The 26,273-nt window shown below is 40.3% G+C and overlaps 1 protein-coding gene across 32 annotated transcripts in view; it reads right to left on the bottom strand.

Moving 5' to 3' along the window:
• The window catches only part of TNKS2 (tankyrase 2), a 90,542-nt gene that overhangs the window by 22,953 nt on the left and 41,316 nt on the right, over positions 1–26,273 (bottom strand). For 19 of the 32 annotated variants that reach the window (XM_051618152.1, XM_051618148.1, XM_051618143.1 and 16 more), the window contains 4 exons: positions 24,664–25,614; positions 23,348–23,400; positions 12,629–12,684; positions 733–957 (listed from right to left, as the gene is read on the bottom strand). In XM_051618152.1, the coding sequence (XP_051474112.1) occupies positions 733–957; positions 12,629–12,684; positions 23,348–23,400; positions 24,664–24,669 (340 nt within the window). In that variant the 5' untranslated portion in view covers positions 24,670–25,614. Of the gene's footprint in view, positions 1–732; positions 958–6,212; positions 6,267–6,724; positions 6,978–12,628; positions 12,685–14,720; positions 14,810–21,543; positions 21,637–21,746; positions 21,827–23,347; positions 23,401–24,663; positions 25,615–26,273 lie in introns of those variants that run through there. The other 13 variants (XM_051618161.1, XM_051618153.1, XM_051618150.1 and 10 more) reach the window with 11 other exon arrangements.

The following is a 26,273-nucleotide window of genomic DNA, read 5'->3' on the forward strand; positions in this document are numbered from 1 at the left end:
CAAAAAATGGAGCACAAATGGAACGATCACAGACTGGCAGGAGGCAATCTCAGTTGAAAGACTGTGATTGACAAACCACAACAACCAGTAGCTACCTCCCATCAGGTCCTAAGCATGCTTCCTCAAATCCACAAGTGACTATGCCCTAAATCGTACACAGCAGTAGCAGGCCATGAATCTTGCACTGATAATGGGGCCAAACAGGCAACATTATACATAAAACTCTCCAGATGTGCTCCTTAATAAAGTAAATGGGAGCAAAACACAATCAAAATGTTTTGTGACTGCATGTCAAACCTTCTGCCTCTTCTTAACTCTTAAGAATTGTGTAGGCAAAAGAAGTGGTCAATATAATTGAAGTTTAGCTCCTATCCTTAACTAATTCAACGTGACTGCTACACACAGAGTGAAACCATTATTACAACCAGTTTTGTTCTTTCCACTGAACTGTGAGTAGCAGCAGAGTCAGCCCAAGAGTCTAGACTGGAGTAGAAGAGAATCTATCTCTATCATGTCACTCTAAAGCTCTTTCCCCATAATACCAATGTGAACTTTTATACTAAGGCAATTATAAAAAAAAGATTTAAAAACTGGTTTCTTATAAAACTGGCATATGAATTTAAGTTTACAAAAGTTTTAATCGTTATGCCAGTCATAGCTGCAGAGAGTAAAAATGGTCTTGAAAAGGGTCTTCATTTTTCACAGTGTCACAGAAAAAGGGGAGAAAATTACCAATGCAGACATCTGTCTTGCCCTTAATGGCAGCTTCATGAAGGGGAGTGTAATTCCAATTATCCCGAGCATTAGGATCTGCACCATGTCGCAAGAGGAGATTGACAACTTCAGCATGACCAAAGGAGCAAGCGTTGTGAAGAGGAATAAGGCCTCCATCATCTCGCGCGTGGACATTGGCACCGCTTTGAAGTAAATACTCGACTACATCCTTCCGACCAAAACCTGGGAGAGATAAAAGGAGAAAAGGTGTTGGGGTTGGGCAAGAGAATGTTCTGTTCCATATACACAGAAAACAACAAACTTCAATAACAGTAACCACTCTAAGTAACAATCACAACCGGCATTCTCTACTAAAGGTGAATTTACACATTAAGGCTATTTTTGAAACTCCTAAAAATTATATTAAAATGGGTAGAGAAATAATATTCAAGATATTGGAACAATGTATATTTTTATAGGGGTCACATAAGTCAATGGCTTCTTGAAAACATAACAAAAACCCATAACACTGACAACAGAACGTCTTTTGGAGTAATTGCATATGGCTATAAAACCGAACAACATTTTGAATGATACTCTCTGCCAACTCACAACCCAGTCTGCAGAAGTACCAACAGACAAGCCCTGGAAGAAGTGAGGATGAGACTGGCTACAAGCCAATGTATGTGTAATGCATATTCTAAGCTTTTAAAAAAAGATTTATATAGCATGGAAAGTATTTTACGGAAACATGTTGCTTTTTTTTTTTCTTTAAAAAAAAAGGCAGGTAAGCAGCACTGCTTTCAGGTTAAAACTAGATGCACGGCTGTTTGCTTTCTAAGGAATAACGAACATAATGTGCACACAGTTTCCATCTTCGAAATGATCACTTAAGTAAAAATTAGGGACATAAGTTTATCTGAGACCATTCTTCATTGAGTAAATTTATTATGAGAGTATGCACAACCATAAATACATTAGGCATCACTGAAAATAGATAAATATTTGATCATGACTGAAGCACAAAATGCTCTTACACATTCTGAGGTGCTTTTTTACTATTCTGTCATTAGTAAACACAAAAAAATATGCCTGCTTGCACATTTGGGGCTAAGAAACAGTATCATAAATAAGGTAATTGCTCTTATAAGAAAACACTATTGCTACTGTTAAGGACCGCTGTATCTTGCACATTTATATAACAGCAAACAAACCAGGTCATCAAACCTATCAACTGTATCAGTGTTTCCTCTAATATTGTCCCAAGAAGCCATAATGACTTAGGTAGGACTTCTGCTTGTACCTACTATGCCATCTGGTTATGTTTCAAAGGCTGCTGCCTACAGAAATCCCTCACAAGTTTCACCAACGTCTCTCTGAGTCTCAGGGATTATTAGGGCAAGAAAGAGTCATATTTTGGTATGTATCTGACTTGTGCCAAGTACCTTCTGGGAAATAAGCCATGTGTGCAGGACTTGGCCTTCCTTGCTTTAAATACCTGAGTTGCAAACCTTTTCCTGAAGAGATCAAGAACTGGGTAGGGCTGAAGTCTTGAGCTTTTCCCTCAGACTGCCTCATGCAGTTGCCAAGACCAGTGATACTCAGATTATCACAAATTTTAACTTTGTCCCAAATGATCCATGGAAGGCCAGCTTAAGCCCCTGCAACCATAACCTAAAAATGACGTTTACTACTTATAACTACACAGCATTTCAGTGACAAAGTCACAGAAGCATATGAGAAGTGTCAGCATTTGTGTTACAACTGAACTTTTAATTCTAGCTTAGTTGCAACTCAACTTTTTCATAGCATGTTCCTCACCAAACAGACTATTTAGTAAACACTTCTCCCCAACTGACAGCAACTGAAATCCTGGAGCAAGAGGTACTTTCACCTTTGCTATTCAGAGCTCAAAACCCAAACATTGCCATTACTGAGCAATTTCTAGATCATACTTGGTGAGAGGAGATCTCATACACAAGCTGTATGTGCCAAAGAAAGGCTTGGAAAGGTATTCAGAAAAGCCTTTGTTACATTCTTTCTTTCTTCCTCTTCCTTCAGAAGTTTGGTAAGGAACTACATTCCCCACAGATTTCTGATGATTATAAAAATAATTTTATGTGAAACTAATTAATTCCACAAAGAACTCCAAGGTATTTTCAACTAACAGTCAAAAGGCTATACTGGTGATGTGCTTCAATTCTTTAAAATACATAATGAGTAATACAAATCTCAGCTTGCGAGCACCTTGACTTCAACAGAACTACATATGGAACACCAAATTCACTTTGGAGTCTCAACATCACAGTTACTCATGTTACACCTAACAGAAAGCACCTTGCCTCTCCTAACAAAGAACAGGAGCTCAGCACACTTGAGATGAGAACTGGATCAGACTGATGGTCCATATAAAAACAATGTGTCTCCACATACAATAAGCCAAATTCACTGCATATGCTTGCATATTCCCACTGTAAAAAATATATATATATCAGTACCATGCAGCTATATTGTCTATACAACAAATTATATGCAGCATACTTCTTATTCTTAAATAAACTTGGTTTTCATAATTAGATATTATAAATATTTTTCTCAAATGTGTCCTCCTGAATTTTTCTTACATTAAAAAAAAATATCTGTTTCATGTTTGAATATATGCTTAAAATTTGCTAAATTCTATGAGGATCTACTCCAATGAGACTTTTCACAAGTGCCAGAGTCCTGCGAGTGTATCAATAAAACTGTTACTTGATGACAGACAGCTTGGCATCTTCTTCTTTCAGTAAAAAAATATCCTCCACGACTGCCTTAGTTATGTTAGAAAAGTCTGATCAAATTCTCTGTCCAAAGGTTACACATGTAGTAGCTAAATATCACTCATTCCTGTACAGAAGGCATTCCTGTTCCTCAAACCTTTATGTATAGCTGTATTTTTGAATGTAAAATACCAACCTTAGCAGGAATCAATAACATAACTGAAAATAAGCTGTACTAAACCTTATTATAGGTGTAGAGACTTCCCCTGGATGCCCTCTATTTACCACATAGGTTTGATCTGACACAGTTTACGAGCAACCCATTGTTGCACTCTGTGCAAGGCCTGCACGCATTCAGAAAATACCCTAAGGAATACATGAACATTCCTAAACTACCTAGAGTTATTTTGAGACAGGCTCCTTTGCATCATACCAATTTTTGCAACCTCTTCAGCACTGAGTGCACAGCAGTGATTCCTCGCTTCCTTGTAGAACCATCTGTACAAGGGGGTACCATATATGGAAAAAGAATTATCTTCTCATGATTTTCTAAAGGATGTACGTGCACAGAGGAGGTGGCCAAACTCTGTATGATGGGTCTTTCCCTCCTCTCCCATTTTCACTGAGAATGGAAAAAGGAGACAGCCTTCTCTTAACACAGGACAGGGTGTCACAACCTATTGTAACAGTTCCTCTTTGCCATTGGTCCACTGCTGCAAAAACAATTTGAACCCTTTAAAAATATTCAATGTTTTTAAGGGGTAGGGGTTTTTTTTGGCTCTTGAGCTCCTGTCAAAAGACCAATTAAATGGTATCACAGCTTGTAAGTGCACTGTCTCATCAACATCAACATTTTATTTCTTATTGCAAAGTAGAACAGCTACTCAGGGCCTCCAGCTGACACTCTTCTACCATCTGCAACAGCTGAGTGGCTCACTGCACTTGTTCCCCCAAAAGATACAAACTTTCAGCTGACTAATGCTGAATATTAATCACAATAGAAACCTGTAACTTATATATATATTTTTTTAAAAATATTATTTACTCACAGTCACTGTTGTGCCATAATTGACACCTAATTTTGATGGGATGAAAAGCTAACAGAAACAACCGAGCTCCAGTCCCTCTCCCCTGCCTGAGGCCTTCATTTTTTGGATGAAATTTAGTTTGCAGGAAAGACAGTCTGGTTTCTGCCAAGTCCCTGAAACCTTTTAATACTTTCAAGTCTGACATAGACAGTGATGAAATGAATTGACCTGAGGAAGCACAGGCAACTTATAGTAAGGAAGGACTGATGCTGTGAAGGGTGGGGGGCTCCTGACTTGAGCTTCAGTACAACTTACCTACCCCACACACAACTGTCTGCTACAAAACCCCAAGAGCAACCTTCAGTGAGATCCCAATAGGTATTACTTCTAATAATGACAAGCTCATGGAGAGCCTCAACTATTTTTTCTAAATATCTTTTAAAATCTACCTTTACAAAATTACATGTGGAAAAAGGAATTTATTTTCTTTCTTTAACTTGCTAGGTAAGCTGGAGAAGGACTAAAAAAACACTCAAGTTCAGATCCCAGAACGCCATTAAAAAAGGACAATACGGAATGAATCTTCCACTTTAAGCTCCACCTCTTCCATAAAACAAGTCTTGAATCTGAATGAAAATAGTCAGAGAAGTTTTGTCATGTATTTTCTAAAAACACACACCTAGGCTAAACAATGCAAGAGCACAGCTGACTTTTGCTTTTACTTCCTGGAATGTACTTTTCAGAGACAGAAGAAAGAAGCTAGTGTTACTTCAACTGTGAATAATGGGGGAAAAGCAAAACAAAACCAAACCAATAATCCAAAAACTCAAGAGTATTTTATGTCACAAGTTAGCCAGAAACTTTTGGCATCTCCTAGTCTTGTGAGAGGAGCAATTAATTTCTCTGTATGTGTAGGTCCAAAAGATGTAAGCATGGCAATGGCCTCTCCCAGTTACACACCAACCTGTTTACCATTTGAAGTCTAACAGCTACATAAACTTACTGCAATGCATTTTTTAAAGAAAAAGCTTTCTATAGATCAGGAGTTCTGTTTTTTAAAGCCAAGACAGATCACTCCTGTCCAGGGATAAAGTACATCAACACATTCCATAACAAACTCTTTAGGCATGGACACACATAGAGAGTTAAGTAGAAAACCCCTCATTCTTCAAAAATGCTGCAAAATACACTAATTAGTTTAGAAATTTAGAATTTATTAGTAAAAAGGCAGGACTGATGCATATGAAAGGATAGCTGCAAAATTGCTTTCCTCTGTTGGGATATTTTGTCTCCTGGGCTCTCTTGTTGATCAAGTTTCTTAAATCTGTGCAATGCAGCAGACCTGAAAAGAGGCCTTCCAGAACTTAGACCTCTTATGACTACTGAGTGAGAGAAAAGGACACCTTAAGCAGAAACCTTTTCCAACACAACTGAGTCAAGAAACAAACATCTTTATTACTACCCATAGTGTTTAGCTGAAAAGACTGCCAGCCTCGGAGTCCTACAACTAACCCTGTAATCGAACCAAATCAAACAACATGAAAACAAATTACAGTCAGGTTTTTGCCAGAAAAGGTGGGATAGAATCTTATGGCCTGTTGCCACTGAAAGCAGTTGTTCCGGGATGTTAGCTGTTTGTGCATCTGAGCCCTGAATTAATAAAATCTATTTGTTAAAGATAAGTACGCAAAAAGCTTAGAAAAAGTATTACCTGACAGGCACCCTTCATGGGCGAAATTCTAAAAACCTGCTTAAATCAATGGACACGGTGCCTGGGACACATGTCACCTGTCAGAGCTCACATGTCACAACACGAACAGTCTAAGCCTCAGTCCTGAGGTGCGTTTTTCTTTGGAAAAAAAAAGAAACAAGACGCCACCCGCACCGCTCGGCAGGCACCGCGTGGGTGACAGCGGAGCAGCCAGGCGAGAGCGGGCGTCGCGCCCGCCGCCGGTCTCAGCCACGGGACGGACGCCGCGCGCACACGGGGGCCAGGGAGGCGCTCCGACCCCCCCCCCCCCGCACCAGGCCTCACGCCCGCGGCGGGGCCTGCGGGGCACCGGGCACCCGGTACCGCCCCGCGGCCCGCCCGGGCCCGGCCCAGGCCCCGCGCCGAGCGGGGGGCGGAGGTGCGCGCCCGGCAGCGGCCCTGGCGGCCGGCGGGGCTGCCCCCCCGGGCTCCCCCTTCCCCGAAGAGGCGGTAACGGCGGCCTCCGGCCGTACCTGCGGCGAAGTGCAGCGGGCTGGACTTCCTGCCCGCCGTGTCCCGGCTGTTCACGTTCTCGGGCCGCACCAGCCGCTTGACCCGCTCCACGTCCCCGTTCCTGCAGGCCTCGAAGAGCTCCCGGGCCGGCTCCGTCGCGGCGCAGCAGCCCGGCGCCTCAGCCAAGGCCGCGCAGCGCCGCCCCGCCATGCCGGCCCCGCCGCGCGCCCGCAGCCCCGACACGCGCCGCTGGGCGGGGCGCTGGGCCCGGCGCCTCGCGGCGGAGGGATCCGGCAGCGGCGGCAGCGACCCCGCCCCCTGCGGGCGGGGCGGGAACGGCGCATGCGCGGGAGGGGCCGCTGGGCCTGCGCGGAGCGGCGGGCGCGGCGCTGGGCCTGGGTTGGGCTGGGGAGGCGCTGCCCGCCCCGCCCCGCCCCGCGCCGCCCGCCCCGCGCCGCCCGCCCCGCGCCGCCCGCCCCGCCCCGCCCCGCCCGCCCCGCCCCGCGCTGCCCGCCCCGCCCCGCACTGCCCGGCCCCGCCCCTCGGCGGCCGGGGTTTCGCTTGCGGCCCGGGAGGCCCCGCGCCAGCGGTGGGCCGCCCAAGGGGTGCTTGAACCTCTCGGTCTACCGGCCGCTTCACGAACACCCTGTTGTCTTAGAAGCGCTGCCTCGTCCTCCCCCGAGGCCCTCGTTGCTGTGGAAGCGATCTGAAGCTGTTACTGCAAAAACGGGTTTTCAGTGCATTTCTTTCAAAATTAGGAAGCGAGATAAAAGATACCGGGTGGTCTTGCCTTCAGCCGGCGGGCTGCTCCTTGTTAGGGAAAGATGGGTAGCACAAATACTCAAATAGAGACCCTCAGTTCATCCCAGAAGAACTGAAGTGTTTTTTGGTGCTTACAGTAATTGAACGTACATTAGGAGGTACTGAGGGATTTTTTTTTCCGTATGTGTAAGGTTGCATTTTAGTGCTAATAACTGAAAAATGTAATCAAAATCCTTATGCAGTTGTTTACGTAGCAAAATACATTGCTCATAGGAAGTGCAAATAACTATGAAATGGAATCTAGACAACATAAATTACACAGTTTTTCTTAATCTGAGAAAGAAAATACTAGAAAAAAATGTTGTTTGGTGTTGCTAATTTTAAGGGTCTGGGAAGAAATGGAGAGCATCTTTCTCCCTCTTGTAATCTTAACAAGCTTGATGGGCAAGCTTGAGCTTTGATGGGACTAACTAGAGAGAGGAGTCATTCAGCCATTTTGAAATGTATTTTTCCACTGATGCCATAAAACACTTTGGAAAAGGTAGCTGAATAGGGTCAGTAGCTTCCTGTTCCAAAGAAACGAAAGGTCAGTGCCTCCAAACTCAATTGAACTTGCAGAGAATTGTTATAATAGTGAATTAAATGGCCTAAAAACCAGGAAGAGTTGCAGCTGGTAATTTCCACAGTTGTCTGAAACAAGGCAGTTACATCCAAGTTGCCTGTGCCTTGTCCATGCTAATGCCTAAACTATGCCCAGGATTTTTTTTGGGGGAAATTACCTAGGCCAAAACCATACTACAATAACAGTTGGAGGTCCAGTGCCCATATCAATGTCCTGGCACTGTTTAGTTTACTGATCTACACACAACCATAGAAGAAGTGACAGAAAAATGCAGCCAGCATAGGGTTGGAAACCATGTGCTTTGACAAGCACACAATCACATGCATTTTTTGTAATCTTACTGTTTTTTCTCTCCTTAAACACTTAAATTATAAACTGTGTTCAGCAGGCAGGGAAGAGTCAGACCATGAGCAGAGTCCCTCTGTCAGCTTTGTCACACATAATTCATCCACCGCTTTGCATGTGGCCATAATGTTCTGGCATAACTGGCATCAAATGTGGCTCATATGCCTGCAGCTACCTCTGACCTTCCCAGCATCTCCAAAGTATATGTGATGAAAACTGCCTTTGCTATGTGCAGGCCCCACAGACTGAAAACAAGAACTGCAGTGCTGCTGTTTGTACCTTTTATTAGCCCCATTAGCATAGCTGGAAAAAAACCCTTCTTCAGGCCTACAGCAGAAGTAGCAAATGTATTAGCTGAAGCTGACTGCTTCTGTCTCAAAACTGAAGACGGATTGAAGGGATTGTTTAGCCAAAAGTCTGTGGAAGTGTAAATATCTGTTCATATAAACACATCCTGCTTCCCAGGTCTTACAGAACTTCTTACAGAAGTTTAAAACTAGAACAATTTTTTCACTAGTTCTGTATAAACTGTATTTTTTTTCCTTGGCAATAGCTATTTTCAAATGCTGATTGAAAACAACTAAAGTGAGTTAGAAATCAGGCACAGTTATAAAATATATTGCTATTAAGGATCTAAAGAGCTCACTGCAAAATCAAAGCAGTACAGGTTGTACAACGGTGAATGTTTATACAACCAGATCTGTTAGGGTACTTACTTTCTCCGTTCCCCTCCTCATTCCGTTTACCAAGTAAATCCAATAGCTATTCATTTTAAGCAGGAGCTAGTTAGTTCCTTTTCTCTGGCAGTCACTCATCTGTGGTTAGTGGCATATCATGTGTGCCAGCTTTGTTCTACCAGCAGATGGGGGTAAAGTGGAATAAATGTAACGGGTTTTTTTCTGGAATAATGAAGAGATTTAAAAGAACAAACAAACAAAAAGATTAAAAGAGACTTGGAGATAGTGAAGCAGTGAGAGACTGACCATTGCAGAGAGGAGCAAACACGGCGCCAAGCTGTGCTCCAGGAGGTGTGCATACACTGTGAGTTGATGACAAGTTGTAATGGTAGGTGATGCAGTTATCAAAATACTGTGTCTGCGTATGCAGCAAGCAAGAGAACTGCTCAGCAGCTTGGTGACCAGCTGTGGAGATGACAGTTCACATGATGCATCTAGGGAGGATTCTTTTTAGTGGTAGAGAGAAGCTTGTGATCCTGGCACCACAAGTGCTCATGGAAACTAGATTACAGAGAAAAAAAAAGCCTTTAGTGCAGGATCCTTGTGATTTCATTAAAATTATTCCAGTTTCTCTGTCAAGGATGACTACACAGACGCATGTCTGGAGGACTTAAAGGGAGCTTTTGTTTGTTTTTCTCTAGTGCCTGGAATGTGTCTGGGAGGACAGAGAGCATTTTTAAAAGCATAGACTCCACACATGCAAAAGAGAATTACATGGGTTGCCAGCATGGGAACATGGCAGAGACCTGGGAAATTGTTACTCGATATTAGGAAGAAAGCCACAAGTAGCAGAGGAGCAGTAGGGCCAGAGATCAGCACTGACTAGGGATGTTAGCAAAACAGACTAATTTACATCTTAAATAGATACAATAATATGTAAAAGCTAAAAATAAATTAAAGCAAGCTAGAATGTCTATTCAATCATGACATATTCAGCTTTTCTGAAGCTGACAGAAAAAAAAGTGGGCTACTTAGGTTATAGTCTGTCTGGAACCGACTGAGATGGGTGGGAAGTAGCAATTCTCTTGGAAAATTCATTTGAGAGGGAGAAAAAATCAGAGCAAAAACTAGTGAGAGAATCTCCATGCAGTTCAAGTGACATTATTTTAACATATTTCAATAGTAATTTCCTGTCCTGATGTGGAGGGGATGAAGGGAAGATAGGGGGAAGGGAGGAAGGGAGGGCTCTGGGGATGACCAGGCATCTTCACAATCTATCCTGAGCCGTTAACAGTGTCCAGGTCCTCCAAGTAATTAACAAAGCAGGCAGGTTTCTCTCTTATGTACTCTTAATTGCTCTGTGAAGCACTTTATTTTTTCCCAGTGATGGTCTAAGAAGCCTGTACTTTTAATTTGGATATCTAAATTGGTTGCCTATAGTATGTAATGTAAATACCATACAGAGTATGCAGTGTGGAGGAAAGCAGAGAAGCAACTAAATGTCACAGTTTTAAAAAAAGTGGTAGTGTACTACTCCAACTACTTGCACACAGATTGGCAAGATCTTATTTCAGGACAGATTTTTGAGAGGCAATTTCTCAGCAATTCAAATGATGACTTCTTAGAACAGCTAGTTCCAGAGTCTGGGGGGAAAAAAAAAAAAAAAAGGCTATTCTTGACTTAAGCCTAAGCAACACAGTTACTTGATTCAAGAAGTAATCATACTTTCACCATGAAGTAATGATGATCAAATTCAATGAATTTCAACATTTCTAATGGAAGGCTCCCACTGAAAAGTAGTCCGTGGCACTGATTCAGAATAGGAATGGTGATGAAAAGAAGGAATTTCATTACAGAGGTATTAAAATCAGATATGAAAACATTAAAATCCTAAGAGTTACCATGAAGTGTATATTTATGCAGATTTTTAACTGAGTGACAGAAAATAGGAAACACATTGAAAAGGTTATTGGAATAAAATTCTAATGGTCACAAATTGTAAAAACTAATAACAATAAATAGTCATTAGTAAAAAGTAGGATTATGAGAAGTGAACACAATTATGCATATGTCTTACTAAGCCAAGTTATCATGGAGCTAAACCAACACATGACAACTAGGAACTTCTTTGGAACATTTGGAACTTCTTTTCAACATCTTACTGCTTACTATAACCAGTAATGATGCCTTAAGAAAGGAACAATACAATTTGCCAGGGATATTCTTGGAGAAGGAAAAGTTGTGTCATGCATTAAAGCAATTCTTCTGTTCCTGCAATCTACATCCAAAGATATTTTTGCCTGTAACAGATACATCTTAAAAGACTCAGACATTTACCAGGTGAACATACTTGCATTCTTAGCTGAATGCAGAGTAGGCAACCACCCTGCATTTAATTCCTGCTTAAGGGACAACTTCTATTTAATTTATTTGTTCTGTGAGTAAATTGAAAACAGAATCTGTTTATCAGATGTCTCAGATCAAAGTAAAGTAACAGAACAGCCGGTTATACCTTAAATTTAATGTACTATTGGGCCTAACAAGGCTTAGAAAACCCTGGGTGGTCAAAAAGTTCTAAAATATTTCTATGTTTGAACTGTCTTAAGGGCTAACTAAATTGCAACAATGAATTAAGTTTGCATCCTTTTGAGACTGCCACATAGGTCACTGTTTTTTTAATGTGTTACCTGGCTAAGCATGGGAAGAAAACATCTTCCAACAGTTTCACTCATGCTATACAAAGGGTTTGTTGGATTTTTACACTATAGTTTTATTATGACAAAGATTCTGTGACTATTTAGCACAAGTTGGGCACTGAAACGTGATAGCAAACTAACTCCATATCTATAGCAGGTTTTTTTGTATTACATACATCTACACAGGCTGCAAGAAAAGAGTAATTCTTATTTTCTATTCAATAACCTATTAAGGATATGTTGGAAGATGCTTTACCAGCTGCAAGTGCTGATACATTACTGAAGTTCAAACTGTTTAACTGCTGTAAATATGTAAATAACATTATATGTCTTTTACATGCAGGGTCACAGAATTATTAAGTAAAGTTAATTACTTCCCTTTCAACTGCCTACTAAAAAAAATGTTAAAACATTTTAAAAGTAAAACATCTTGGGTATCAGTGCCACCCATGTGTAAAGCAATTTAAAAATTGACTTTTTAACTGAAGAGTTAGTATATTGGTAGGTTTTGTTTATTGCCAATATTATATCTTTAAAAGATGGAAAAATATTAGCAAATTACGTATTGTCACTTTGTATCACAGATGAGTTACACAAACCAATGGCAAGATACCACTCATTTAGGTACATAATCTTTTTCTGGATTTTCTGCTTTATAGCAAAGGAGGCAAAATTTTGAGTGTATTATTCAGACAGTTTATACTAGGATTATTTCTTTGATCTACTTCTTATAACAGTAACTTATGTCTTTATTGATCCATGGAAAATAATTTTTCCATTTGTTCCAGGAAATTACTTTTTTTTTTCTTGGATTGAACATACCTTGACTGTTGAAATGTTGCCTCATGATCCCTCTCAAGATCACAGTTACACAGTACCTAAAAATAGGAAGTAGTAGTGCTTTTATTCCACCTGGGGCTGTGGTTATTTTGTATAGCATGTACCCACTGTGTACTTGGCCAGTACAGCCAGTGCCTAACACCTGATAAATTCCTCTTCAGATGGCAACGTTTTTGAGTGTAAAGGGTAATCCTTAATGTCACAGGGTTTTTAGCCATCTGGGAAATATATTTAATAGCTACCCTTTTTGTGTTTTAGAGGTGACTGAATACATTCCTATAAAATTAAAAATAGGCCCTTTTTAGTTTACAGAATTACACAAATGCTAAATATTGCTGTTAAGATGAAGTTACACAGGATGTAATTTCAACAGGAAGGTTACTTGGGGTTAAAAATAAACACATCTCAGGTTCTATCACTCTGGAGTCCCTCCAGGAGAGAGAGTGGTGATCCTTCTCTTTTTTCTTTTCACTTCTTTTTCTTGTCTGTCCCAGCCCTTTGGTTTTCAAGATGGGATCTTAAAGTACTTAGCTGAAGGAGCCTCCTACCTCACTTCACCAGTACATGCCCAATGGGAGCCTATTTTACTTTCCAGATCTATCTCATAACCCAGACAATTTCAAAACTGGAAACAGAACAGCTGAATGGAAAATCAGATTGGTGTGGAGGTAGTGGGCATGATTAAGGTCTTACAACCGTGAAGATACCTGAAATGCTAGCACCTCACATGTTATACATGCGGGTAAAAGAAATGCCCCATAGGCATGTAACATTGAAATAGCTTTCTCCCAGGAAGTCAGTAACTGTTTTCCTTCAGAAATTATTTCACTAATGATCCTTTCTCTGTTGTCTGGACAGCTCATGCAGCAGACCTACTGCTGTCTTTTTTGATATTGTCCATGTACGGAAACTCTTCAGTATGGCCCAGAATAGCCCTTGTGGTGTAGATGAGGACACAGCACCCAGCCTTTTTTGTGGCCCTGTCAGTTTGTAAACAAAAATCCTGTGCAACATATAAGCACTGGACAGAAGTTGGCCTCATTTGTATTTTTTCCAAGATAAATTATAATCCTTAAAATATAAATTTGGAATACATGTTAGTTACTAGGGATCTTTAATTGTAGACAGACAAATAGTTTTTATAATTGGGGCTAGTTTGATGCAACCAGCAGAGTCCTTAGTGTCAGCCACATGTTCAGAGCAGTGCAAAGCACTGCAGAGCTTACGACAGCATATGCAGGAGAGTAAACAAATGGCTTTCTTCTCTATTCAGACACTTCAGACTATAACAGTATCAAGTAATTTTATTGGCAATATCAGTTTTCCATTTCACAGCTAGCTTGAATGATCTGAAAGAAGTCTGCTTGCTTAAGCAAAATTTTGAGTGACCTAAGTGCAGACCGTTCTTATCAGAAAAACTGATAGATGCCTGCCCTGCTGCTACTAGCATTTTATCCAAGACAGAGGATGACAGTGAGGAAACAACAGAAGGTCGTGGGAATCCTCCAATGTAGCCAAAATAGCTCTTAGTAAAATGAACTTGGAACCAAATAAAATAATACTTTTTCTTAGCTATTCTCACAAAGAGGGCAGCTCTGGAAAGATGAATTCAACTTATGGAGAGTTTTTACTGTAAGAGTGACAGAGCACTGGAACAGGCTGCCCAGAGAGGTTGTGGAGTCTCCTTCGCTGGAGACATTCAAAACCCGCCTGGATGCCTTCCTGTGTGATGTACTCTAGGTGACCCTGCTCTGGCAGGGGGGTTGGACTAGATGATCTTTCGAGGTCCCTTCCAACCCCTAGGATTCTATGATTCTATGATTCTATGAAGCAGAAACTGCCCCTTGCATCCAGCAGCACAGCAACATCAGCTTCTGGGGGAGAGTTGCTTTGCTTCTAGTAGAGATCTCATGGAGTTCTGCAGGTGTAGTCCACCTTGGCTGAGAGCTGAATCACTGAATTTTTTTTTTTTTTCCCAGATGGTCAACCCCTGGCTAGCAGAGTAGTATGATATTTTGAGTAGTCATGTTGACTTACATAGAGATACCCACATATGGGAAGCTAAAAAACATACCTAAATGCTTTGCTAAATAAGCTGGCTAACTGCCAGTCCCTTTAGGATAGGAAACTGAAGGCTTTACTTCTGGACCAGGCAGTTCTGCTGCGGGAGGCCTGAAGTTCTGCATTGGCAGAAGAAAGAGAAAGAAATAAATCTTAGTAGAGATTCCCTAAGCTAACCTTCCTCAATCCTGTTCTATTTATCTATGGACAAATATATAATGTAGTTTGATGCTGAGCTCAAAACATTCTTAAAAGGCATATTTAATAATCCCCTGCAGAAAAGAACCTGTTCATATATGTGAAATCAGAGACACTAGGCTTCAGTACAGTAAGAAAGTAAACAAGTATTCATGCTACTCACGTTGCTGACAAAAGCCATGGGAAACCACACCAGCTAAACCTCAGTTACGCACTAATGGCTGCCCTGAGACCACTCTCTGAAGCAACAGTCTTGTCAGTCCCATGCCAGCTTGGAAGCACAAGCTAAGAGATGGTGTGACCTGGTCCCTCACTGCCGAGTCCAGCACCAGAGTCCACAAAGGCTGCAGGGTGCAAGCAACTTGTGAGGCAGCAAGATGGATTGAAGATGAATGAGGAGTTTGGCACTGCTGGGTGGACTCTCTCAAAGCAGCATATATGCAGCTGTGGGTTTTTGGTTGGGTTTTTTTGTTTGCTTATTTGTTTTATGGAGGTAATTCACCTGTAGAGATAGTGGAAGAGTTCACTGTAGATATGGTAAAAGAGTTAACTCAAGAATGTAAGAGGAGTTAAGTAAAAGCAGACATGCTGCAAAGCAATATTAGAACCACCCAAGTAGCTATATAGGTAAAATAGCTGTTAGTATTGGTCTGAGCACCAGAAATGCATGAACTCCAAGCTATGTTCCCACACAAGCCAAGCTCAGAATGTTACTCATGCTACAGATCTGTACGTATGGACAGAAATCATCTTGGGACAAGACTGAAACTTATCCTTTAGGAAAGTGAAGCCTAAGGAACCAGATGTGACCTTTAGTTACTGAACTACTGCAGAAATGTATTTCTTCTTTACAAAGAAACAAGGAATCCAAGATTGTCTGTGTTTGTATTTTGAAATTGCCTGGTTACAGATTTTTTAAATTTCTCAGTTACACTTTGTCCAAATACTGTTGATAGAGGATTTATTTGCAGTTATTTTTTGTTAGGCAAAGTGCCAGTGTCCTCTTTTAAACCCTTGCTTCTGCTCCAGCTGATCCCAGCACAAATGTGAAGGCTTAGGTGACTTCATACTCCCCAGACAGAGCTTCCAAACTTACATTGTGTAAAAGCTTGATATAGCACCTCTATATCTATATTGGGACAGCAGTTTCTTAGTATCTTGACTGGTGTTCAATTCATTTCTTGCCTTTCAATCCACGGATCTCTAAACAGCTTACTAACTAGCATTTTTTCCATCAACTATTGGAAGGCTATTAACTATTTGATTAACTATTAACTATTTGTTAATCAAGTGATTAACAAAGAAAAACATGACAGAGATAGGGGAACTGGTTTTTATGTCTGCAGTTTAATTCAGGCACATTGTGTTGTACTGTGTTCAAACAGCAGCTTCACATGGGCATTGACATTCCAGGCTAAATTCAGAAGGAATTCAATGTGAGGCCACAGTGACCTCCAGGGACTTACTTGTATGTTCTGTTCCTTTGCTGTGTGCCATTTACCACCTTATGTAACTCTCCCACATTTATCTATATTAAACCAACACCCTTCTGTTTTTAAATTGCTTCTGAATTTGATCGAGACCCTTTCCTTTAAAAGGTATGTTCGTGGCTGTGCATTTGAGCTGCTGAAATGGAGCTTGTTCACAGCAGACCCACTGACACGCTTTGCATCTGACATGCTAGCATATGGCATGTCTAATAGTACACTTAGAGCAAGGCACCACTGTGGAGCTGACAGGCTGCTGACTTGTGAGCTGCCAGCTGTAGGGGAGAACGTGACTGCTCCTATTCAGTTTCCAGGGCAAGAAGTTCATCTGAAGTCTTGCTGTGGCTTCAGCAAACCTCTTTGACATGACCCTAAAATTCATTAGAAAAACATGTCTGTCTTCTGTTAGGTACAGGTGAGAGAAGGCAAGGATGGCTTTGACCCTTCCTCTCACGTCCTCAGGGAAGGACCAGCATGTTGAGTCCCCCTGTTACACTCCCTCCAGCCACTCACTGATGAGTTTTCCACTGGGGCGTGTTTGTTGTGTGGATGTGTGAGCCAGCCCTTAGGCTGGCACACACAGCAGCTAGACATGCTCAGAATGGGCACAGCTCCTCTAACTGCACAGACAAACAAACCCAAACCAACAGAACAGTAGTAGGAGGCATGGGATGGCAGGAAAACATGCCTCTTAAAATGCACCATTTCAGCTCTCAGCTTTTCCTAACATTTGTGTTGGATCACTTGAGACACAAAGCAAAGGAACAGAGCAAAGGAAGGGCAGTGGCCAAAATATAATTTGAATTAGGGTCCTTGAGCTCAAGGACACTGAAAATTGCTTTTTTCAAGAAACCTCAGAGGGAATTTCTGCCAGAGCAGCCATGTTTGGATAAAATCTAATGTGCCTACAAAATATTTAACTTCAGTGAAAATACAGAATTTACAAAACCTAAAAATTTCACTTAACATTTAGACAATATTTCTAAAAAAACCCATTTTTGCTTACTTCTTTCTTGGCACATGTTAATTTAAATTATGACATACATGATGGGAGAAAATGACCAATGTGAACTGGCAGTGCTCTCTTCTGGTTTCCCTTTAAGGAATGTGTAAGACACCATAGCAAGTGCTATGTCAGTACCTGTGCTGGCACACTGCTCAGAGACAGACCAAAGCCTCTCAGATACGGAACCTCTAACTGAACTTATTTCCAAGCCTGGCATCCATTTTTTCCATCACCATTTCCTCCTGCTCTTTGCCTCCTACTCCAAATTAGACCCAATTTAATAAATAATTCCAAACATTCCTATTCAAAAGCGTCCCCTGGTAGGAAATCAGTGCCCCATTTTTCAGATTAAAAAAAAAGGCAACTTAAGCACTTTCTGATGTAAACATATCTCTCTTATCCCCTTTTAAATCCATGCATACACTTTTTGTATCAGCTATCCTATCACCTGCCTTCTGAGCCATGTTGCCAAAGGCAAATTTTAAGTGAATGAGTAGTCAATTATCTGCAAGAATGAAGTCTCAGTATGTAGCTGAACTAATATACTCATAAGACTTAAAAAGGAAGAAAATGGGTTTTAGATATGATGCTACGTATCAGCAGTGGAGTCATGTTTCAGTAGTCTTACCCTGCTAAGAGTATGCTGACTCAACAGTTAAAAGATTATATGACTTAACAGTGGCTCAAAGAATTCCACAGTAGTTTGGCTCTAGGTTGTTGCAGTGTATATGGTACAGTATATGTGTAAGTCTCCTTTCCCTCTTGCTAGAATGTCTTGCTCTGGTTCCTTGTTTCAGATCTTTGACCATATGACTCTCTTGATAAGGCATGAAAACATCATCATTCAGCTGTGAAACTTACACCAATATGAATCTGCAGGGAAGCCAGCAGATTTGCTCAGTTGGTCTGCCGGACCGCTTTTCTTCCATAAACAATACAGATAGATGATGTAAGTATTAGGCAACACTTCTTGAAAATATAATTTTTTTTTTACAGTGTTTCTGTTCAGAATTGCAACAGCTTGGTGTTGGTTATCACTGTTCAAGCTGATTGAATTATACTGGTACTGAAGTCCAGAAACCCACATATTCAAAGGAACCTTGTGTTCCGTTAAATTTGCGTGAACTGTTGTGGCTGTGGGGATGATGTACAGTGAAAGCAGAATTGTCTTAAACCTCAGAGCACACCCCACTGAATGGCTTTCTAAGCATCTCCTTGCCCCATCAAGGAAAGACTGGTAGTAGGAGTTCCAAGTGGGAGTTTTTATGCTTGTTATTACTTGCATTGTAAGGGTCACACACTGAGTGTGGTAACATCGTTTAGGGAAAGATCTTCAGGAGTGTAATTACTCTTTCAAGTTCACATGGATAAAGCAAGGAAATTATCCTAGGAACAGAAGATCTCAAAGACCCACAGAAGCAAGAGGAATATCTCTGTTGACTTAGCTGGCAAATTGTGGCAGGAACCTTCTGTATTTATATGGTAACAAATTGTTAATCACTTCACACTAGTTTAATGTGCTTACACTGGAGTAGGTCACATGTTTTTCAGAAAATCTGTGGTTTCATTAGGCACATTTGTTTTTAATCAAGATTGTATCCCACTCTAATAGATTTATACAGTTTAAACAAAATAGAGATTAATGCCTTATTTTGATAAAGATGGTAGAAAGAAGGCTTTGCTAATTTCAAACTGATTAAAAAAAAAAAAAAAAAAGCTGAGTGAAGGAAGCTCCCTGCCTTGGATAGAATGACCTTTATCTACAAAAGGGATTGATTTGCCTTCATTTTTGTATATGGCTATCATTATAAAAACAGGACACAAGCATGAGCATGGAATGCAATTTACAAAAGCTATACTGTGCTATGGACTATATTATGTGTTTTTCCAGTTCCATGTGCCATATGAAAGCCACACAGGAGAAGCTTATAAGAAGGGATGATAGAGGTAGGGCACACTAAAAGACACATTGCTTATCTATGAGTCTAAGGCTGATCTAGACATTTTGATTTTTAACAAGATTAATGACAGAAAGCATGGGCAGGCTCCTGTGCACAGCATCTCTTTATGGAGATTTGACAATAATCAAGAATATAATTAGACTCCCAAAGCTTCAGGATGTAGCATATGAATCAGCAATCTTGTTTTTTGGATGAACAGATAATGAATCATCACTTCTCTTCCTCAATATGTACTTACATTGTGTTACATAAAAGGGCCAGGTATACCTTTTTTTTTTCTGGTATTACACCTGCAGGGCATTCATAACCTGATTTTGGAGCTGGCAGCCCTGATAATAAGGTGACATTTCTAAACCAGACACATTTCATTGACCAATACCCCATCCCACTTTCAATATTGCTGTGCTATGACTAGCAGAGAAGTTTCTCTTTAAGTACCTTCTTCATGGGAAACTCAAATACAGACTACATAAATTATGAATATGGCTGTTATCTGGAGAAACCAAATATGTAATGCACAATGGCAGTAATAAAATGGATACATCATTTCTACTCTACCGTTTTATACAGAGTTAGAATTTATTTTCTCTCATGCTCATTGTCTTCATGATTGCCCTGAGAGAAAAAGCTACAAATGGAGCAATTTTCCTTTCTCTTGGGAGACAGAGTTAAAAAAAAAAAAAAAAAAAAAGGCATTCTGGGTTGGATGGAAAGCTTTCTTTTGTAAATATTTTACTTCCCTCCATCCCCTCCCTTGCTCCCAAAGGGCAGAGTCACAACTTCCTCTCCTGTAACAGCCCGTTGATAGAGCCAGGCATTCACTGACTCAGGAGATAGCCTGCTCCTCCTACCAATAGGCTGCAAACTGCCTTTACTGGAATCCATCTCTCTCAGCCTCTCCTGATAGAGCTATGCAGCTTTGTATACATGAATATACTGGAGATGAAAAGGACCAAGAACTTTAAGATGAGTTTTCCCTAATCCAGAAGGACATGAATGCCATACCACCCATGCCATGTGTTACTTTGTGACCCATCTCATTTTCTGGGAAGGGGTCCCTGGCAGATCTCCTTGCTGAAGGCAAAGAGAAAGGTTTGATTTTTAAAAAAAACAAAAAACAAACAAACAGAAAAACCAATAACAACAAGAACACAACCCAAAACAAACAAAAATGGTTGTTTCCAAGAAGCCCTTGGATGAACATTTATTCCTCTAAACATTTCGATTTTGTAAGAAAAAAAATTTCTAACTACTCCTGCTTAAGAGAAGCTTTTCTCTTTTACTAGCCTGGGAATAAAAACAGAATTCCTCTTTCTTTCTACCACACTCAATGCTTTCTCCTTCAGAGAAAAGGCTTCAAATAACTCCGTATACCTTTAGATAGTTCATTATGACTAGTGAATATATGTCACTGTGACAGAGGTGGGATCTATGCTTTTGCAGTAGAGTGCTAGACAGATTAAATTAGTGCATGAGCTATGTTTTGCTCAATGAACAAAGTCCCTCCAATTGCCTGGTTAACACAAAGCAGCTAAAAATAACTAGCCAGGAAGAATGTGTGTGAGTTAGATTGGCATTTGAGCAACCTTCAGGGGTCTGAAGAAAATTTTTTTGGTGTGGCGTAGCAAGAGCATGGTGAAAGAGCAGCTGTGATTTTTTGCATTAGATGCCTTTTAAATGGGCTTCAGAAAGAAAAATGGAAAGGTTGCCAGCTTTAACTCTTAAGTGTGATGAGGCAGAGTAGCTTTGAAAATCTTTGTGGCTTTTGCTAAGCTAACAGATCAAGAAGCCTCAGGTAAAAGGTTAAGGGAGATAAAGTGGGAATGTGGTGAACCAGTTTAGTAGATTTGAAGCTGGAAGTAATGAGAAGGTGAAATGTAAATCAACAGCATAAGAAGTCACACAACCAAAATGAATCAGAAAGAGACAGGAAACAGCAACAGGTGTGGAAATAAAGATGTGGAAGATCTTTAGATGTCATGTTGGGGCTAAAGCCTCCAAAGAGGTTTGAAGCTGGCTTATCCATGACAGCAAGCAAAGCAAATGGTTTGTGTATCAGCATTTTGGGGAAAACTTTTTTCAGTTTTACAGATAAGTGCGAACAGATTTCATTTGGAAATGGAGGCAGATGTTAAATCAAAAGTTGTGAAGGCCTGAGAGAAATATTGCAATAGTGAAATATACCTTCCATAGATGGCTGAAATCATATATGTGGGGGAGAATCATTTCCAGAACTGCTGTATTTGGAACAAGGAATGATAAAGAAAATCCTGCAATCTGCAAATAAAATGTAACTTATTGTACGCCAAAATGCCAATGAGATAACTGCTGTTTACTAAACTAACCAAACAGCCCTGAAGAAACTGCACAAATTTATATGTACCAACCTGTATAGAGGCTTTCTCACAGCAAAGATGTTTTCCTTGTGTTCTATGTATGAGAAACAACATGAATGTTGTTTACAATCCTGAAATAAAGGCCAAGGAAAGTGATTAATCACCTCCCTGAGGAACTTGTGAGATTGCATGAAAGCCTCATGGCCTAACTGACGTGAAAGCAGTGGAGGGTCACCAAGATGGTTAGAGGACTGGAACATGCTGCACGAGGAGAGGCTGAGTTTGCTTAACTTGCAGAAGAAAAGACTAAGTAACAGTGGGTCAGTTGCAGCCTCCCACTGCTGAAAGAGAGTGGAGAGAAAATGGAGCCAGACTTTCCCCTGACATGTACCACAAAAGGAAAAGTGGCAGCAGTCACATGTTGCAGCAAAAGAATTCCAGATAGATAAATGGAAAAAATTACAAGAGTGGCTAAGCACTGGCACAGGTTGCCTGGAGAAGCTGTGGACTCTCTGTCCTTGGAGGTATTAAAAGCTCAGCTGGACAAGCAACCTGAGCAGCCAGATCTAACTTAGAAGCTAGTCCTGTTTTGAGGAGGAGACTGGATTAGATGACCTCAAAAGGTCCCTTGCAAAGTCTGTTATTCTGTGAATGTAATTCTCCAGAGAAGCATGCAAAGTTTTTCTCATTGATTAAATCCATTTTAAAGATTGCAAAACTCACTTTAAGCATTATTGCATATATGGAGCAAGCACTTTTTGACAGTAAACTCTATGTTCTGAGAAGCAGCATCCAAGAATAACCAAAGGAAACCGATTTATTGCAAATATGTTACTTAGGCCACAGATCTATGTTCTGAGGCCCTAACTACTTCCCCCCCCTGTTGTGGGATGAAACAAGGCTGGTGCTGTTACAGCACTTGGATTTAAGAGCTTCATTCTTTCCAGCAAATATAAAAATGAAATTAATCTCTGCATGAAATTTGACTCCTATGAAACTGGGGAATAACTGTATGTTGTGCATCCAAAAAGGATAACTAGGTCAGATCCTGGGAAACTTTCATTTTATGGCTGAGGTGATTAGAAATTAGACTAAATCTTACAGAGAAAAGTTCATTCATCTCTTAGACCTATGCCATGTGGGAGGGTTTTCCCCCTACATAGAAAATCCAAGAAAAACTTTACACAAAATTTGACTGTGCTCATTTCCAAGGCCTGTTCTTTCTTTGTAATACACAAGACAAAAAAACTTGCAAGAGAACTCAAAATACAGGAGTGGGTCATGTCTTTTGAGTGGCAGAACAAGAAAAGGAGCATTATCCAGACCCCTCAAAAGCTTCTAAACACTCTGGGTGAATATACTGTAAATGTTAGCTGGGCTGCTGTCAGATACAGAAGTATTCATTCAGAATGAAGGTTTTCATCCAACACAAGTCTTATGGGAATGGTAATCGTATTAAGAAGTCATGTGGCTCCTACAAGGCTGTAAGGAATCGTTCACATGTGGATAAAGAAATCAAATTTCTGCTTGGAAGATTGCAAAGAACAAGAATACTCCCCACATAGCTGATGGAAGTGTGTACTCAATCAGCATTTGCTTCGTCACACAGGATTAAACATAAACTCAATTGCACAAAGCAGCATTTAACTTACTGTTTTCTTTGGAAAAGACTCCTGGTCAACAGCAGTAATTTCTCCATGTGGGCCTAGGAAAAGGAATAGAGAATAAACACTGATTATCTATACACGGCAACGTGATTTATATTCATGAAACATTTGGTCACAGAATCTCAAGGTTCAAATGTATTGGGTGTGGGCTTACAAAACCCCACAGAAAACGAGAAAAGAAATGTTTCAAAAAACACTGAAATACTGCATTTGTTTCAAACATCTAGGAGGGCCTTTACATTCTCAAAAACTGGTCTGTATTAATAAACCAGATTTATACAAATGTATTAAATATATGTGTTTTCTTTTCTGCACTCTTGAGAATCCTTCATTGGAAGTTCAGATTATTCCAAGAATCAATACCTACATTCGTATTCTTCCTTCTTTCAGTTTTTCTTTCCTTTTTACTCTAAGTAGCAGCAATTTGTAAGTAACATGGCATTTTCTTTATTTTGTCTGTTGCTTACTACTTACAACCAGTAAAGTAATTAGAATTTTAAAAGGCTGCATTTTGCATAAAAGCTGGTTCAGGGAAGCTTGCTCAAAATATGCTAAATTTAATGCAATCACATTACACAAAAGATTCAAGCAGCCTGAGATACATTTTCTTCCTTTTCTGTCAGTTATTTCAGAAAGCAATACACTTCTCCTACACTATACATTTCCAAAACCATGACTCATCTACCATTGACTAATCTGTCATTAATCAGTCTTAATAAGATACTTTCAATTAATTTATAGCTTCTAATTCAGTCCAAAGATTTCAGTTTCTAGGAAGTTAAATGTATTTAAAAGGCCTTTGAATTTCACCTTAAAGTTCTGAGACCCAATACTAGCAAGAACTCTTGCTATGAACATAAAAAGAACCAGACCTAGAGTCCCTGCCAGTGCTTGGGGTGTGAGGTGCACATCGCATCTTGGTGAGACTGATTATCCTCATAGTTGCTCTAAGAAGCAAAAGCCCCACCCATTTCCGCATAATTTCTCTGTGAGTTTGGCTACACACCGCTTGTCCCATTCTAGGGGACAGGTGTATTGTGCCAGGCAGATCTGTGAAAAGGCCCAATTTATAAAGCAAGCTGCACTGGGTAGAAAATGAATTTACTGTCAAAGTAATTGTTCTGAATGAATTGTTGTGTCAAAGCCTGAGGTTTCTTACATTGTCTAATAATGCAATATCTAGAAAAGTTACTCATGTTCTCTTGGTGAGGGGATCCTAAAGGCATGTTAGCTCAGGTTGAACCACAAGGAATGGGGTAATAAAAATTCTAAAAATATAAGAAAACGTATTTATTACTCACATGCATTGTGCGAGTATTGAATAAATCCCTAAAACACCAGTGGAGTTTCCTAGGACAAGTTTTCTTGGTGTATATTCTTAATCATTAGGAATTTTCAAAGTTCACCAAAGGGCTCTGAAAGAAAATAACCTTCTGTTAGGACTTAAGAAGACTTCTGTTCACTGTATTCCAATGGATAAATCACTGATTTTAAATTTTCAAAGTCTCACAGGGTCAACTCAGTTTGGACTTCACTAGCTTTGCTATGTACCTGAATAATTACTATTTGCATTACAGTCACATTGATAGAAACCTGCTGCCCAACCTCAGAGATAATACACATTTACAAATATTAGTCTGAGCAGCAGAGAGCAAATATTGAACAGAAGAGCTCACTTCAAGCCAAAAAAAAAAAAAGGCTGTTGTAAATCTTGTGTGACAGCACTGTCCCCTCATCTAATGGAGCACTGTGTCTGTGTGTTATCACAGATACTCTTGTTAGAGATCTGCTTCATTCACAGGTGTGGAGTGATGCTTCAGGAACCCAATACATGCTAGACAAAAGGAGGTGTGTGTTTTCTGTCTTCTAGTAAACCCAGTATTTTGCCTTTGGTCTACCAATTGATTTTAGTCTCAAACCGAAAGTAAAATAAAAAACTTCCCTGTTAAATTGCACACTGTAAGAGCATTGAGCTAGCATTGCTCTCCTACCCTGCAAACAGCAATAATTTTTCAGGGTATGCATTAATATGCAACTGTAATGGAGATTTATTTTACTTCTCTTTGGACATTTTTTTGCTATAAATGTGGTTGTGACTTAACTTTGCTCTGAGGAAGTGTTTGCTTATCTTTGCTTGAAAAGGCTTAAATTAAATGCCAAAGGCCATTCAACTCCTGATATTCTCAACTGCAACATAGCTCCTTTCTTCCTTTCTGGACCTGTGGGGGAGGACAGCCAAGAAGCACAGAGACCTGAAAATAATCAAGTAAGAGTAAACCACAAAAAACTTATTACTCAGTTTCAGAATACAGACTGAAAAACAACAACAACCCCCCCCCAGCTTTTTCCTTCTACTCTGCCATAAAAAGAGCCAAGAAACAAATGGCCAAAGCAGCCTATTGCTGCCTGATAGCTGACAGAAAGGCACAATCACTCACTCCCTGCTCTCAGAGATGCTGGCTGAAAAGCATTAGCTAGTTCAGACAGCTGAAGAACAGAGAGACCTGGAGGGCCATCTGCATGTAAAAACACTCCCTGTGGAATTAATACCATATATTTGACTTTGAACAGAAAGCTTGAACCCAACTGTCTGCTTGTAACTGAGCAACCTCAGTGAAATCCTTGCAATGTGAGCCTGTGCCTTACATGGCCTCTGGAGCATCTACACTGCTAACTACTTAAAAAAAAAAAAAAAGTTTACCAATACAGTAGTACAATTATATATGTGCAATATAATACTAAAAACTGTATTTACTATAGCTAACTTGTTTAAATTAGCTTCTGACATTTTGAGTTCAATGTTGTCAGAAAAGAACCAGTCTAGGTGGTCAGTTTGGGTTTGTTTGTTACATAAGCAGTTGGAGGTATAAACCCCTATGATGAGCTTGATTTTATAACCAACCCTGCCTCT

The sequence above is a fragment of the Apus apus genome, chromosome 4, assembly GCF_020740795.1.
Source record: "Apus apus isolate bApuApu2 chromosome 4, bApuApu2.pri.cur, whole genome shotgun sequence".
Lineage (NCBI taxonomy): Eukaryota > Metazoa > Chordata > Aves > Apodiformes > Apodidae > Apus > Apus apus.